This window comes from Lipophrys pholis (genome assembly GCF_963383615.2).
Source record: "Lipophrys pholis genome assembly, chromosome: 5".
Lineage (NCBI taxonomy): Eukaryota > Metazoa > Chordata > Actinopteri > Blenniiformes > Blenniidae > Lipophrys > Lipophrys pholis.
The window spans coordinates 23,684,733-23,699,523 of record NC_137628.1 but is presented as its reverse complement, the minus strand read 5'-3'; the positions used below and the strand labels follow the sequence as shown (position 1 = coordinate 23,699,523).

At 39.4% G+C, this 14,791-nt stretch overlaps 1 protein-coding gene across 1 annotated transcript in view; it reads right to left on the bottom strand.

The window, feature by feature from the left end:
- The window catches only part of cntln (centlein, centrosomal protein), an 80,941-nt gene extending 69,065 nt beyond the window's left edge, over window positions 1-11,876 (bottom strand). The window contains exons 1-7 of the mRNA XM_080463472.1: window positions 11,552-11,876; window positions 11,349-11,431; window positions 10,925-11,012; window positions 6,825-6,913; window positions 5,219-5,303; window positions 1,355-1,489; window positions 220-399 (exon numbers count right to left, since the gene is read on the bottom strand). Of these exons, the coding sequence (XP_080319598.1) occupies window positions 220-399; window positions 1,355-1,489; window positions 5,219-5,303; window positions 6,825-6,913; window positions 10,925-11,005 (570 nt within the window). The 5' untranslated portion in view covers window positions 11,006-11,012; window positions 11,349-11,431; window positions 11,552-11,876. The remainder of the gene's footprint in view (window positions 1-219; window positions 400-1,354; window positions 1,490-5,218; window positions 5,304-6,824; window positions 6,914-10,924; window positions 11,013-11,348; window positions 11,432-11,551) is intronic.
- Between the last annotated feature and the right edge of the window lie 2,915 nt (window positions 11,877-14,791).

Genomic DNA, 14,791 nt, shown 5'->3' with positions numbered 1-14,791 from the left:
TGCTACAGAGATCTTTTTATATTCACGAGATGAGGAGGAGAGCAAGTGAGGGATCAGAGAGTTCAAGGTGTGTGTGTGTGTGTGTGTGTGTGTGTGTGTGTGTGTGTGTGTGTGTGTGTGTGTGTGTGTGTGTGTGTGTGTGTGTGTGTGTGTGTGTGTGTGTGTGTGTGTGTGTGTGTGTGTGTGTGTGTGTGAGTGGACTTGTCCCCATGTTCATACCTTTAATCTGGCCTGGGCAGCATCCCTATGGTCTCGTTGGCTGTTGGCCTGCCTGTGTTTCTCCTCCAGGTCAGCTTGCAGGGCGGCGCAGCGGGAAGTTAATCCCTCTTTCTCCTCCTCTAGAGCCTGCACCACCTGCCGCTCCTCCTCCTCTTTCCTCCAACACTCTGTCTTCATTTCCTGGATAAGAGGGTTGTGTGTGTATGTGTGTGTGTGCGCACGCAAGGAGGAGAACGGGTGGGTCAATAGGGCCAAATAAACAACATTGACAAAAGACAGAGAATAGAAAAAAGTACCAATTCAAACTGAGAAAATGAAGAAAGAAAAAAAAAAAACGCTGGAGAGATACAAAAAGAGAAGTAACCCATGGGGTTGAGCCTGAAATGAATATGTAAACAGTGAACCGACTTTTCTGCGGGAGCCCCCTGCATGGATCACTGATTGGCCAAGGTCACCTGTGCTGTATGACAGGACCCACACGGCCAGATGTGGGCTACTGTGGGCTGAGTCGTGCTGCAAGAGCTGGACTCATGCAGGTACAAGGGCCAGTCTGTCAGCTTTAATGACAGACTCCTAATGAGAATGGTGCTTGCTACAAAACCCATTAGACTCAACCTAGGTCTCCTTTGATGCTGTCCCCCACGATTTCTCACCACGAGACCCCACCAAGACTGTGTAAGGACCATTCCTTTATCAATTAATCATAGCCGGGTCCCATCTAACCATAATTAGAGAGAAAGCCACACCATCACATGCACAAATTTCACTTTCCCCCACTGAAGAGGGCATTAAGTATTTATCTGCAAGTTAACAACCTCCTTTCCTTTGCTTTCCCTTTTCTGTCTCTCTCCTTCACACACAGACTTTCCAGCTGTTAAGTATTCTCTGTTGTTCGGAGCCAGAAAGAAAGCTAAAAGCAAGAAAGGGTGAGACAGAGTGAGGGTGAAAACAAGAGACAAAGATGCCAAGACACTGAGATTGTGTTTAAGAGGGCTGAACAATCCCCTTTCTCTTCTAAATGATTCAAATGCCTGAGGCAATAGCCACGGGGGAGTTGTCGTGTTCGGTGCCACACGGAAAAGAGACTTCTCAGAGCTGAAGGCAGGGGATGCCACGGAAAATTTGTTGCACCAACCTGAAGTTCCTGACTCTTCTTGTCCAGTTGTTCACGCAGAGCTGTCAGCTCCTTCTTCATTAGAGTGCTCTCCTCTTCCACTGTTGTCCTCCCCTCTACCAAGTTGTTCATCTCTTGCTGTTGTCCCGTCACTTTCTGTGACAGAGATGAAAAAAGAAAAACTGAGTACAACACAGGGGAAAAACAAAGGAAGACCAGGTCTACGGGTTAAATTACGTATTGAACTCTAAACAAAAATTCAAGCACATGAAATATGATTAAATAAAGCATGTCGGTTCCCTCAATCCTTACATTTTAAATTCAACAGGCAACAATTTTACACACTCTTTACTGATCAAACATCCATCCATTTATCATCTATATCTTCTTTATGCAATCGAGGATCTCAAAGGTGTAGAACGGAAGGAATGGACAGGTGACACACACAGAGGCACAACTCACAAGTTAGTTTCTTTTTAGACAAACAATTATACCAGAGAGCCTGGAGAAAACCCACATGTACACAGGAAGAACATGCAAACTTCTTTAAAAAAGGCTCCCGGGTATCTTCTCTCAGTGTGGCTAACCGCTCAATTACCATGCTGCCTTCCAAACAACGAGACCATGTACAGAAAACATTCATCTTAAAGACAAGATGCTTTGTACCAGATTTCGCCGTGGCTAGTTTCCGTGTGCAGTCCCCGGGGATGCACACAACATTATAATACATATTACAACTATAACAGTAAAAATGTGTAACATTAGCAATAATCATGAAAAAAATAAAAAAAATAATTAAATGTAATGATCATGGTGTCAGTTACCATCGGGATTGGTTCGGCAAAATAATGAGAAATAAAGACAAATTCCATTTACAAACAGAGCAAAGCAGTGAAGTTCAAGCTTTTGATTTTTTTTATTCTTTTTTTTTTTTCAAACAAATTTTATTACAATTCATTAGCAACGTTTTGTTTTATTTCCAATTGATTATAGGAATGATAAACTGTTACATTAAATCAAGCAGCCAAGGCAAGTCAGAATGGTCCACCAATTCAATGGCTACCCACTTTTAACATTGGTAAATGTTCACTTCAAGTTTGTTGGCTGCATTGTGGCCTTGGTAGGGAAAGGCTGGCTTCTTCACACTGCATCAGTTGGGGTTTGCCATTGGCTGGAAATCCACAGCCTTCTGTGGGTGCACCCTACTATCAAATACCACTGTGCTCTGGGATGCAATTAATTGCCACGTTGAGGGAAATCGCTCAGATATATCCAGATAGTGGATTTAGCGTTCTTTGGTACTTCTAGCTTTCTGTGCTAAGAACAGAGAGGCTTTAATAGAGATTTATACTAGAGTGCAAAAAAAAAAAAAAAAAAATTCAAATGTTGATAATGAGATAGGGAGAATATTTTGAACCTTGGTAACACTCAATTGATAGAGAAGGGAAAAAAGGGGGTGTCTGCCAAGTTAGAGGTCTAGGACAGAAAGATTAGCATTTAAAAATCCCCAGTACAGTTCAAAAAATGAAAGCTAATTATGTTACAAAAGTAGAGAGAGAATGAGGTGGAGGAAAAATAGAAGATAAGGGGAAAAAAAAACATCATCAAAGTGGAAGAGCTGATAAATTAAGAAAAAAAAAAGTGAGATACAGTGTGGAATCAGCAGACCATCACATCTCCAAAAAAAGAGGAAGAACCAATTAATCACTTTGTGGGTATGGCTGAAGACTGGAGATGAGATGATGACTGTCAGAGGGCCGGATGACACAGCACAGAGCCCACAGCTATTAATGAGCTTTTCAGAAAGCCTGCACATCTCTTTTCAAGATGTACAACAAAATGAGTACTTTCTGTTAAAGCCACTTTAGAACTTCTCAATTGAATTGATTTACCATACTGTGGTCCACGCGTAGACATAAATCTGATGCTTACACAGAAAACTCTTCATGCTTCTAAAACCATTCATAGTTTTTCACATAATCTGCAGCAAAGTGTTCGCAGAAGGAGGGTTACTTTGGCATTAGTGAATGTTTGTTTATTTTTTGCTGCTATAGTCATAATTTTGAGGAAGTGTTCGTCATTTACAATTTTTTGTTACCCAAAATTTACAGGGTGGTACATTTAAATAAGTTATCATACAATAATCATATGCACTCAGCAGACAGCTGATGAAGTTTACAATAATGAAGCCATTCATGGCTAAACTGGCTATATAACTTTGACTTAACTAGATCAAATTTCACTAATTTCAGATATTATAACATTATTTCTTTCTTTAGGAGTCAATGAATTCTTAAACTTAATGTTATTATATCTCGCCATTCAATGAGGTGTGAATGTTCCCAAAGAAGCATGGTTTTAATATGATGAAATACAGTTTTCAGACAATCTTTCCAACTCTATCATAAATTCTCTAAGCACCTGATAATCTCCTTTATTTTGTGAAATATCAATACTCATACATTATATTGTCATGCAGTGCCTTGAATTCTCCCAAATCACTGTTATCACTACCAGTCTATAAGGCTTTTTCAATTCACTTGATTTTTTGAGGGTTTTTTTCAAGCAGAAACATGTAAGTGAACAATTCTATTTAGACCCCGAAGTTAAGATAAGTTCATCTATAAGCATAGTGCATAGAGGGCGGTTAAGCAGTGATATGCCCTGCCATGGTTCTCCTCTCATAGAGTATTTGAGAATAAAACAACACTAACATATTTCTCTTGAGCCAAAATTAAGTTGATCTTTTGTGTGAATATGTACGATTATAGCTGGAATATCATCACATTCTTCTGTAGCTATGTATAACTTTTGTTAGGTAACATAAATACCACAATTATCAATTTCAGACAATTACAAAAGAACTGTAATTTATGCTAATAACGACATCAATCTTACAAATGACACTGTATTATAAAGGTGCTACAGCCAACGGACAAGTGTCTTAATAGTAGTATCAGCAGCTGCCGATGAGATAACCATTAATTTTCTATTTCCATTGTATTATTACATTGAATGCATTTGTTTGAACGAAATTAAGCTTTATATCAAGAAGATTATTTGACATGTCTGTAATTTTACACTATTAAAAATCTCTTACTTCTCACACATTGTGCAATGGCTTTCTTTTTGTGTCAGTCTGTTCTTACTGTATGCAGAGCAGCAGTAGTCCATCCTTTAATTTGTATATAAAAATATGTCTGACTTTTACACCCAGAGCTTAAACACTGGGTGAAACATTCCAAACTAATCCACAAGAAGTTCCCAGTCATGAACATGGCTATGCAACAAGACTTGGGAGTGTCTGTGTTGAAGGGATATTCTGTTCCCATCGTTGCGTATCCTCTGAGAGAACAGTGAACTGTGTTGACTGTCTCCACTTCTCTATTGGCCTCAATCTGAAAGCATGAATCTTGTAATAAAACAAAGGTTGCCATAAGCAAGTCTGTTGTGGTCCTACATGAGACGCAACTGTTATCACTGCTTAGGAGGGTAATGTCAAAAAGCACTGGTAAGCTGATGACTCCATTACATCCAGTCTCATTAAGAGCAAACACGAGTCTGGATGAGGGACGCTAATGAAGGAGGCTGACAGATGCTTCAGAGTAGGGATGATGATTTGGAGTAAATTGCATTAGTGATGTCATTATCATCAGCCATCACACCATCAAGAGATATCACTCAAGGGAAGAAGCACAAATGAAGGTGAGAGAAAACAGGCCAAATGGATCCAGTCTTAAACACACAGATTCTGTTTTATTCAGTATTACGAGGTGCATTATTAGCAGGTTTAACTTCCCTCCACGTTTTCATAAAATGTGTCACAAACAGACATTCCTTATCAGCGATGATGAAAACCTGCGTTTAAACTGCGAGGTACCATACCTGGTCCAACTCCTGTATTGTGTAATCTTTGGACTGAAGGATCTCCAACACTTTCCTGTCTTTGGTCTCAGCTTTCTGCTTTTCACTGAAAAGAAGCATGAAAATATTTAATTAGGTTCACATTGAATAGACAACAAGTAGATGGAGAAAACTGAACAATAATATAATTACTCTTTTATTATGAAACAATCATTGTGCACCTGTTGTGCTCCACAAATTTACTGGGTTAGCCTTACTGGTTAAAAAGTGGCATTGTACCCTACACTCAGTAATTATTTTTCATGGTTCAACTTTAAGTGGAAAAGACAAAAACACGTTTGTTTACTCATTCACTCCAAAATACTAAAGTATTAAGATACTTCAGCACGAAATCCTGAAACTTCTATCAGTCCCACTGCCACTTCTTTTATCATAATGAATTTTTCAGAAGTCAAAAACAAGGCTTCAATTTGGGACCTTTTTGTTTCAACTACTTCAGATCACCAGGGAGCAGCCCACTCCCTGCACTCATCACTTGTTCCCTCTACTCCTCCTATCTTTGAGACCCTCTCTATCGTATCCTTGCCTCTTCTGATCAGCCCGCTCCCCTGGCAGACCCTGAAATAAGTATCGAGGGTCCCTGGAGGGGCGGCAACGCAGGCAGGCCGAGCTGCATCTGCTCGTATATTGGGCTGTGTTCACCATGTCCTGAGCAACCAACCAATCACTCTACAAGACCCACACAAGAGAGGGAGGGAGGAATGAATGGCGGTTCCCAGTGGGCGCCAGCGCTTGACTGGAGTCGACACAATTACCATGTCAATATCCTCCTGCGCATCAGGTGATACAATACACATACACTCTCTGGGTGCATGTTCCACCAACAGTCTCCACAGACCAACATACTTTGATGGGTTTCCTAAGGGGGCTATAAGGAACTGAAGAGGGCGTAGAGTAGGAATGAGAAGCAAAGGTACTGAGAAACTCTCTGCATGCTCCTGCACTGTATTTTTACCTCTATTAGAGCTCTACTGGCAAACCTCAAAGAGTAGGTGATACGCACCGGTGATTGAAAATAAATTAATCTCTGGTTAGAAAACACTACAATAAAGCTTTATTTTTCAGTGGCTGCAAGATCAAGAAGCAACAAAGTGAATTTTCAAAGACGATCTAAAGTAATGCTTTTGTCCAAATGAGGACGAATATGGTACATTTATCCAAATATGCATGATCAGGAAAACAAAAAGCAAGAATCTGTCTTTTCTCAAAGTTCCCATGCCACAATTCCTGTGCAGCTTAGCCACCCTGCAAAAGAGGTCATGTTCAAGCTCGCTATTATCCGATAAAGACAAGCATTTGGCAGGACTGTTTCAACTGTCCAGCATGTGAGCAGCAGAGGAAGAGTGTTTTCATTAAAAAGGTTTCGACTGTTTGAACTTCTAGACCCGGGATAAAAGGGCTTAAATCAGCATCTGCACCAGATTCCGTCATAACCCCAGTAGAAATGCCAAGGTGCTTTAAACACCCGTTGAACGACTTTCACACATATTTCCCCTCACTTGTGAGATAAAGGATTGTTCGGCTGCTACGATTCTCAGGTAGCAATGTGTAAGATGAATCTACTCACCGCTCAACAACCAAACTGACAGCCTGGGTCAAGTCTGGATTTGCCACTTGCAGGCGTTTCCACAGGGACCACACAAACTCCTTGTCTGCCTGCGAAAATAAAGGATTCAGCAAGTCAGCAACTCATATCCTTAATGGAGATGGACCTAATGGTGAATAACTTTCAATATCCTTGGTGATGAACTTTATTTACATAAATCCTTAAAAAGGAAAATCTGCAACACATCACACTCTGACTGAAAAAAAACCCAAAAAATTAAATTGGATGCTCGGTGGCATTAGCATACGACAGTCGGGGTAAGCGATCAATAATTCAAAATTCTTGTACAAAATATATTTTTTTATCTGGTCAGACCTCTCTAATCAAGAATCTCTCTTAGCTGTAATCTCCATCGCTGGGATGTGACCTTCGACTCAAGGGGAGCCAGCATTGACACTTGTCATTATGCACTATTTATGACTGGGGAGTGCTGGGATACAAATCAAAACACAGCAGTCGAGCTTGCATTTTCTTTATTAATCAATTGCTTTTCAGATATGTTTTTCACTGCAGCTCCAAAGTAACTAGCCCCAAAGAAACTCAAAACTGATGACAGAAAGAGTCATCTTCAAGCAGAAAAACTCAGGCAGCCCCTGACACATTTCCAATTCAAATTGTCTCGCTGGTTTTTCAAACATTTTTAAGCTACATTACATTTAATGAGGGACATCTAAAAACTACATTTTCTGACATTAAAAGACAGAATTATACCAAATCGACCTAATATAAAATTATCTGATAAATTATGTTCACATCATCATAAGATAAAAGTCATCGCTCCCACTGGAATCTACTGGTCTCCAATTAGTACATGAATTTTAACCCCCTTTTCAAAAGTGTCTAATCAATTATTAATTCAAATGGCAGAAGCAGACCTTGATAAGACCATGAGCTGATCATATAAAGTGTAAGGACTGTACGTTTCTGTATCTATATGCAGTTGTGTGTGTGTCTGTGTGTGTGTGTGTGTGTGTGTGTGTGTGTGTGTGTGTGTGTGTGTGTGTGTGTAAAAACAGGCAGCATGCAGATGATGGAGGCATAGAGATCTCACCAAATCAACCCTGGAACGCAGCTAACGATTAAATTAGGCAGCGTGTTATAGTTGAAATATGTGGTCTCGCTCTGTCTGGCCTTTGGCTGCCATTAACTGTTTCACAGACAAATGTTCAGTCAGGACCCTCATCAAGAACTCTCCTCTGCCGTATATGTGTACTTAAAGATGCATTGAATGTGTGTTTGATGATGACTGAATTATTCATTTTGAATCTAGACACTGAAACACCATGGGCTAAACATACCAGAGAGAGCCACTGGAGTTCAGCACATATTAGTAAAATTAGTCTGCTCTAGCAGGAACATTTGCTGGCTGACAGATGAGACTCTTTATAGTTAATGGCTGTCCTGAAGTAGATCATGCCAGAGACTTTATACATCAGTAGTATTCAAATGACACTATTTAAAATTGTACACTGCACGACTTAAAGTCCTTATTAGACATACAGAATCGCTGATGTTCCACTCAACTGAAGACCACCAAGGACGGTTTCTATGTCAGCTCGACAGGGCCAGTGAGTGTACGAGAGTGTACGGGGAAACTTAAAGCACTCGGCAACGTAGTGCATTCAGACTGAAAGATGGATTTAAATGTTGATGTTGCAGTTTAACATGTCCTCATTCACATTTCAGACGCCAGTAGGGCAATGGTCTGCTCTCCACTGTTTAAAAAACAAGAACACAAAGAAATGTTTCATCTTTTTACCTTTAAAAATAAGTTGGCTGTGGAACGTGGACTGAGGAGAGCCAGGGCACAGTAGAGCCCAGTCCACATCCAAGGGTAGAACACTACAAATGACTGGGAGTGTTTAATGATAAACAAACCGGAATGGGGCAAAAATATTGATATCGTTTACAAGGAGGGTCAGACCTGCCTAACAGAGATCAGCGATGTTGTTGGGGTGAAGATTTAATCTCTGGCAGTAGTTTCAGGCCAGAGGGCAGTGCATGAATGTCCTGCGATAATGGAGAACAACTTACACCATCTCTATGACTTTCTCATGAAGCACAAGAGCACCTTCAGCCAGAGAATCGTACCTCCTAAGTGCACCACGGAGCACCGCAGGAAGTTGCCTGTGGTCATCAGTCTTTATAATGGCTCAATCTGAGCGTGATACACTCATTCAAGGCTGTTAATCCTAACAAGGAAGCAAATATTTTCATATTCCATTTGCACAGAGATCCATTATAACAAATAATTTCTCCCTGGGAATATTAAAGTACTCTGATTCTGATAAATATGTTTAAGTCATACACTAATACAGAGCAGCAGATTTATACAAATCTGTGAGAAACAAATTCAAACAGAACTGAGAGAAACAATCGAGAAGACATTGAACAAAAGGACGATCATCTCCTTCACCAAATTTCCTCCAATTCTTTTATAAGTGCTAATAAAAAGCGTCTTCCTCATGTGACAGTTCCCCTGATTTCTAATGACTCTTAACCAGTTGCTTCAGTTGAGCCTTATTTATAATCTGTGCCTGTGAATTAGTAACAAATGCATTGATTAGAGGTCATTGGATGGCATAGCTCAATGTGTAAGATGCAGAGATGTGATTGCTGCTACAACAAAGTGAGGTGAGCAAACTCCTGAAAGTGAACTTAAAAAGTCAACCCATAGTTGTTACACAGGAAAAAAAAAAAAAAAAAAGCATCAGGCACACATGTGGTTACAGCCAGACAGCACCACAACAAATGCTGCTGCCCGGTGCGTTAGGTGGTATCTATAGTCTAATAAAACCTGAAATGTAACACTTCATTTGCTTGACTTCACAGCTGTCTCCCTACCTGTGCTGCAAGGTAATGTGGATATGCAAAGTGAGAAATGCTGGGATCAATTCACTCATGTTATTAGACACCACCTGGTGGTGAGCACGCAAGGACTTTCTCAGTCACTGACTCACAAAGTGGAAGTGAAACTGAAATGTTCTCAGATCTACTCAGGAGTGTGCATGGCTGTGTTTATTTCAACAAAGAGAATTAAGATGGGGGTTTTTTCACACTATTTACTGCATCTGCTGAACAAGTAATTTGTAGATATCTAAATACAACAAACTTAATATGGCCCATGCAATTTGGCAAAATTGGAAGCATATACATTTTAATAATCAGCCAAAAAAACATTTACACTTTAAAGTCTGATTTTTTGGATTTGAACAGAAACAACCAGCAAAGTTTTTTTTTCTAAATCCAAAATCCTCCAAGAAATCTTTAAGTCATATTCCGAAATGCTCCATGACAAACAGAATATGATATTTTTGTACAGTGATTTCATTTAGATTTGTTCAAACACAAATGAAAAACATTTTTCAGCCAACAAAATTACAAATACCTTTGATATAATTTTGACAATATTGGATATAATTGATAAACTGAGCAAAGTGGGGGGAAATTTACAAAGCTGCAGGAGAGTATATGATTAATAAAATAGTTTTTCACACTGACAAAAATGATGAAGTGAAGTGCTCATTGCTCTTCGCACATGTTGACTGAAGCCTTAGGTTGGTTGTCCACAATAAAAGATGTTTTTCTGCCTGATCAAAAACAGGATTTGTATTGTTGATACATAATATGTGTTACAAATTGCTTTCTATTTCATAGAAAACAATTTTACTTGTATATAATAGCCTACTAATTATGCAATAATTTACATATAATTACCACATTTAAACATGATGGGACCGCCTAAGACAGCCAGACTGTTTGTTGTATAATTGATCTCTTTAGCACAAATTTTATATATATATATTTCACAGTCATCAAGATATCACTCTTCAGAATGGTGTTTAGTTTATTCTCAGTGTGAAATGATATTTGTCCTTGTGTGGGTAAAAACACTTTTGACAAGCAAGAGTTGGGAAACGCCTTAACAGTCAGCTGCTGTGGGGTAAAGTTATAGTGGATCAGTCATATTACCACAACATAAGACAAGAACACAGAAATGTGAGCGCTCAAAATAGAAGCTCAAGTACAGCATTAATCCACATATTAATCACTGTGTATACCTGGCATTGTAGCAACTCATCTGACAAATTCTTCACCTCCTCCTCCAGAACGAGGATCCGAGCGTCATCTCTGGAGCCCATTTTCAGACTGATGAAGGACGTAAGACAAAACCTGAGGTCAGTTTGTGGGATCTCATCCAAGGCAAGGCAAACCAAATCTATTTATATAGCACCATTCAGACACAAGGCAATTCATAGTGCTTTACAAGGAAATAAAGGAAATATATATATTTTTTAAATGATTAAGAAAGGCATGAAAATGAGAATAAAGTAAAAAGGTATTAAAAAGGTAAATCTATTGTTTATTGGAAAATCTGGGCAAATGATATTGTTTTAAAATGCAATTCAAGAGAAGAATGTGTCAGGAGTCCTCAGGTGTCCAGGAAGTTCAGGTGAGGAGAGTAGGAACTAAAAGCTGCTTCACCTTGTTTGCTTCTGACTCTGGGACTCTTAGTAAACCTCTTCATAAGGATCTCGGGGGTCTGGAGGTTTCAGGACTGTGATTTCCTGAAAAAAAAAAAAAAAAAAAAACGAGCAGGACGCTTGTTTAGGATGTGACATTTTAGTAAACACTGCACGTGCATTTCCTGTATAGGACAGACAAGAGAACCACAGACTGTCGCTTACCTGTGTGGATATCTCGCTCAGTAAACAGCGACCAAAGAGTGTCACTGTGTGATGTGTAAAAATCCCTGTGCTCGTGTAGCTAATGCTAACCACTCCAAGCTAAACTGTCATTTTTCCGTTTATCTGCAGCTGATAACAACTTCCTGCGGGAAGTCGGAGCTCCGAGCGACTTCACGATTCGCCACCAATGAGAAAGAAGGCGTCCACAAACGAGAAAATACTCATAAAGTAGTCGCAACTGAGCGTATTGAGGCTAAAACCAACTTTTTGAGCTCTCCGTAACCACGGCGACGGCTTCCTTCTTTCAAACGAGCCCGCTGTTTCCGTTTCTGCTGCTCTGCGTCATTGCGTCACGGACGCTCCGTCATTTCACGACACTTTTTGCCAGCGTACGGCACTGTGAAAACTGTCTCTAAAACGAAAGCAGTGCTGATTTCAAAAGGAAACGATAGTAAAATGGCTCAATTATATCTCATCTTCCCCTGTTAAAAACTGCTGCACAGTAGCAGTAGAAATCTGGAGATTGGTAGATTTTTCCTATTCATTTCTATTCAATTACTGGTTATAAATGTATCAAAACACATGTTTCAATAACTTAATTCAATGTGTGTGTATTGGAGGAAAATTAAAATAAAATCAACTTTTAGTGTAGTAATTGTTGCAGACTGCATACGCAGCCTAACCAGAATATAAATCAAAGGACCCTTACGAGCTCAAAAAAAGTGATTTTTATAGCCTTTGGATCGCAACACAGTTAAAATAGATTTTTATGGCGTGAGCCACATGGTGCCTCATCATCATCCCACATTTGGTATTTGTGATATATGGAGAAAAACCCAAAATATTTTTTGCAAATAATATAATTTGAATCTTGAAAAGAATGTAGGATACATCCCCTCACTAGTCCGTGACAGGACAAACACAGCAAGACAAACAATCAGAAAATTTAGTCCAATTCAGCGTCATCACTTAATACTTCTGGCATGTTTTTGAACTGTGGATGGAAATCCAGATTAAACCTATACATGCATGCAGTGGCGGAACTGGCTGGTGTTTGGCCCTGGGCGATGCTGTGAGATTTTCTTTGTGTTTTATGTCTCTGTTGCTAAAAACATTTTGAATTATGGATTATATGTCACCTGTATCACAAAATTACTTCTGAAAGAACTGCACACTTAAGGCTCTATCAACTCAAAAACACATCTGCCATTCTTAGAGCTGTGGCTTGCTGTATTTATTGCAGATAAATAAGTGTTTTACCTTGTTGGGGTGAATTTAAGTGCCTGTCCAAAGGCTACTGCTTTGTACAGTGGGGATGCAATAAATTCTTCTTTTGCGATATGTCCATATAGCTCATCGAGTAAGCCTCAGCTTCAGGTTGGTGGGGAGACTTTGCGGGCTCAGTATGTTTCCAGGTGGTACACAATGTGAGTAGTTTAAGGGCCACAGGTTTGTGGGAGGAAACCGGAGTACCCAGAGTAAACCCACGACCTTCACGCAGTGAGGCGAGAGCGTTAACCACTGCGCCACCGTGCGGCCATAACCTATTTCATCGTTTTTCATTTTTCCTTGTGACATTTGCTTTGTTCTTGTTTCTTATGGCATTTCATTCCTGAAATGTTGTGTTGAAAAACATTTAGGTGTGACACTTATTGATTATTACGTCTGCCAAGGACGTAATAAAAATATCTGTGTATATCTAACTTTTTGTTTGTATGTCTGTTGTGAAGATTATGTCAAAACTACTGCGGATTTTGTTGAAATATTCACCACAGATAGATTATTAGGCAGTGGAAGGTTCCATTAAATTTTGGAGGTGACCCGGATCCGGATCAAGATTTGATTTTATATGATTTTAAGGATTGCATCAAAACTACATAACAGATTTTCACCAAGTTTTTACCACTGATAGATGTTAGGCCAGCGAAAACCCCTTTAAAATTTAGAGGTGATCTGGATCTGGATTCTGAATGAGGATTTCACTTTATATGCATAAAGGATTACGGAAAAAGCACATGACAGATCTTTGCCAATCATACATGCCTGTCATTTCTTAATCTTTTCATTCGTGTCAAATTGAGGAAATATTTCAAATTCTTTCTGAGTCTAGGTCAACCATTGGCAGACAGCAGCAATCTCTGATTGCTCTTGATTATCATGCCATAATCAAATCCATTTCTGATTCTGATCATGGAATCACCTCCATAAGATCCGGCAGTGAAAAGTGACACTGGAACTTCTAAAAAAAAAAACGTATCGATGTTTGTACATTGCACACTTTGGGGCCATGCGGTGAAGCAGTGATTAGCATTCTTGCGCCCCGGGAATCTGACCATGACGAACCGCATAGAAGATGGATGGATGTACAGTTTGCGATTGAGTTTCAAGAAAAACGTTCCACTACTGAAGCAGTAGAAAAGTGCTTCTGCTGTAGCCATATTGGTAGGAAAACCTTCCTGAGTTGCCCTGGTTGTGACTTGATGAATCGGTGCATATCTCCCACTGGGCTCTGATCAGAGGCGCATTTTAGCTGACTATAAGCTAAGATCAAGACCAACCCTGCAGCGACTGCCATGTCCAGACCACCATGGGTCAAGTGCTAAATTATAAATAACTATATATGAAAGAATTCTTAATTATTTGATGCCTTCAATGGAGATAACGATTTCTTTGGCTTTTCCAATGACCCAAATAATCTCAAGTTTATTTATTTAGTAATTGGCAACAAATAAAATGTAATAATTGTTTTGACCTTTTTTTCTCCCCTGTTTTTTTTGCTTGTAGGATTTAGGTTTTTCAGTGCATGAATATCAATAGTCTTTGTATGTCGTTTAACAAACGTACACTGTCCAGTACAGGGGGGGAAAAGGACAGTATTTTGCATGTAAGAAAGAATCAGTCTTCACTCATTCATTTTCAACAAATTTGAGAGTCAAGCAACTTGGAGAAAAATTACGTTGTCTCAGTTATTCCTAAGTCTCTTTTCTTTTCCTGTTGTAGCCTCAAACAGACTCAGTGATGTTAGGATCAGACCTCTGTGGCAGCCAAACCAGCAGTAAATACCTTTTTCTCACTCTGGTTTCATCGTTTGTGGTTGTTGCCATGCTGGTGGATGAATTTTGGATCAATGAAACAAGTTGCAATAATGTGTAATGTAACATAATCTAAACCTGCAACTACAATGCTTTGAGTTTATAATATTTGTTTTCAAGAACGCAGTATTTAAAAGAAAAAAAAAAA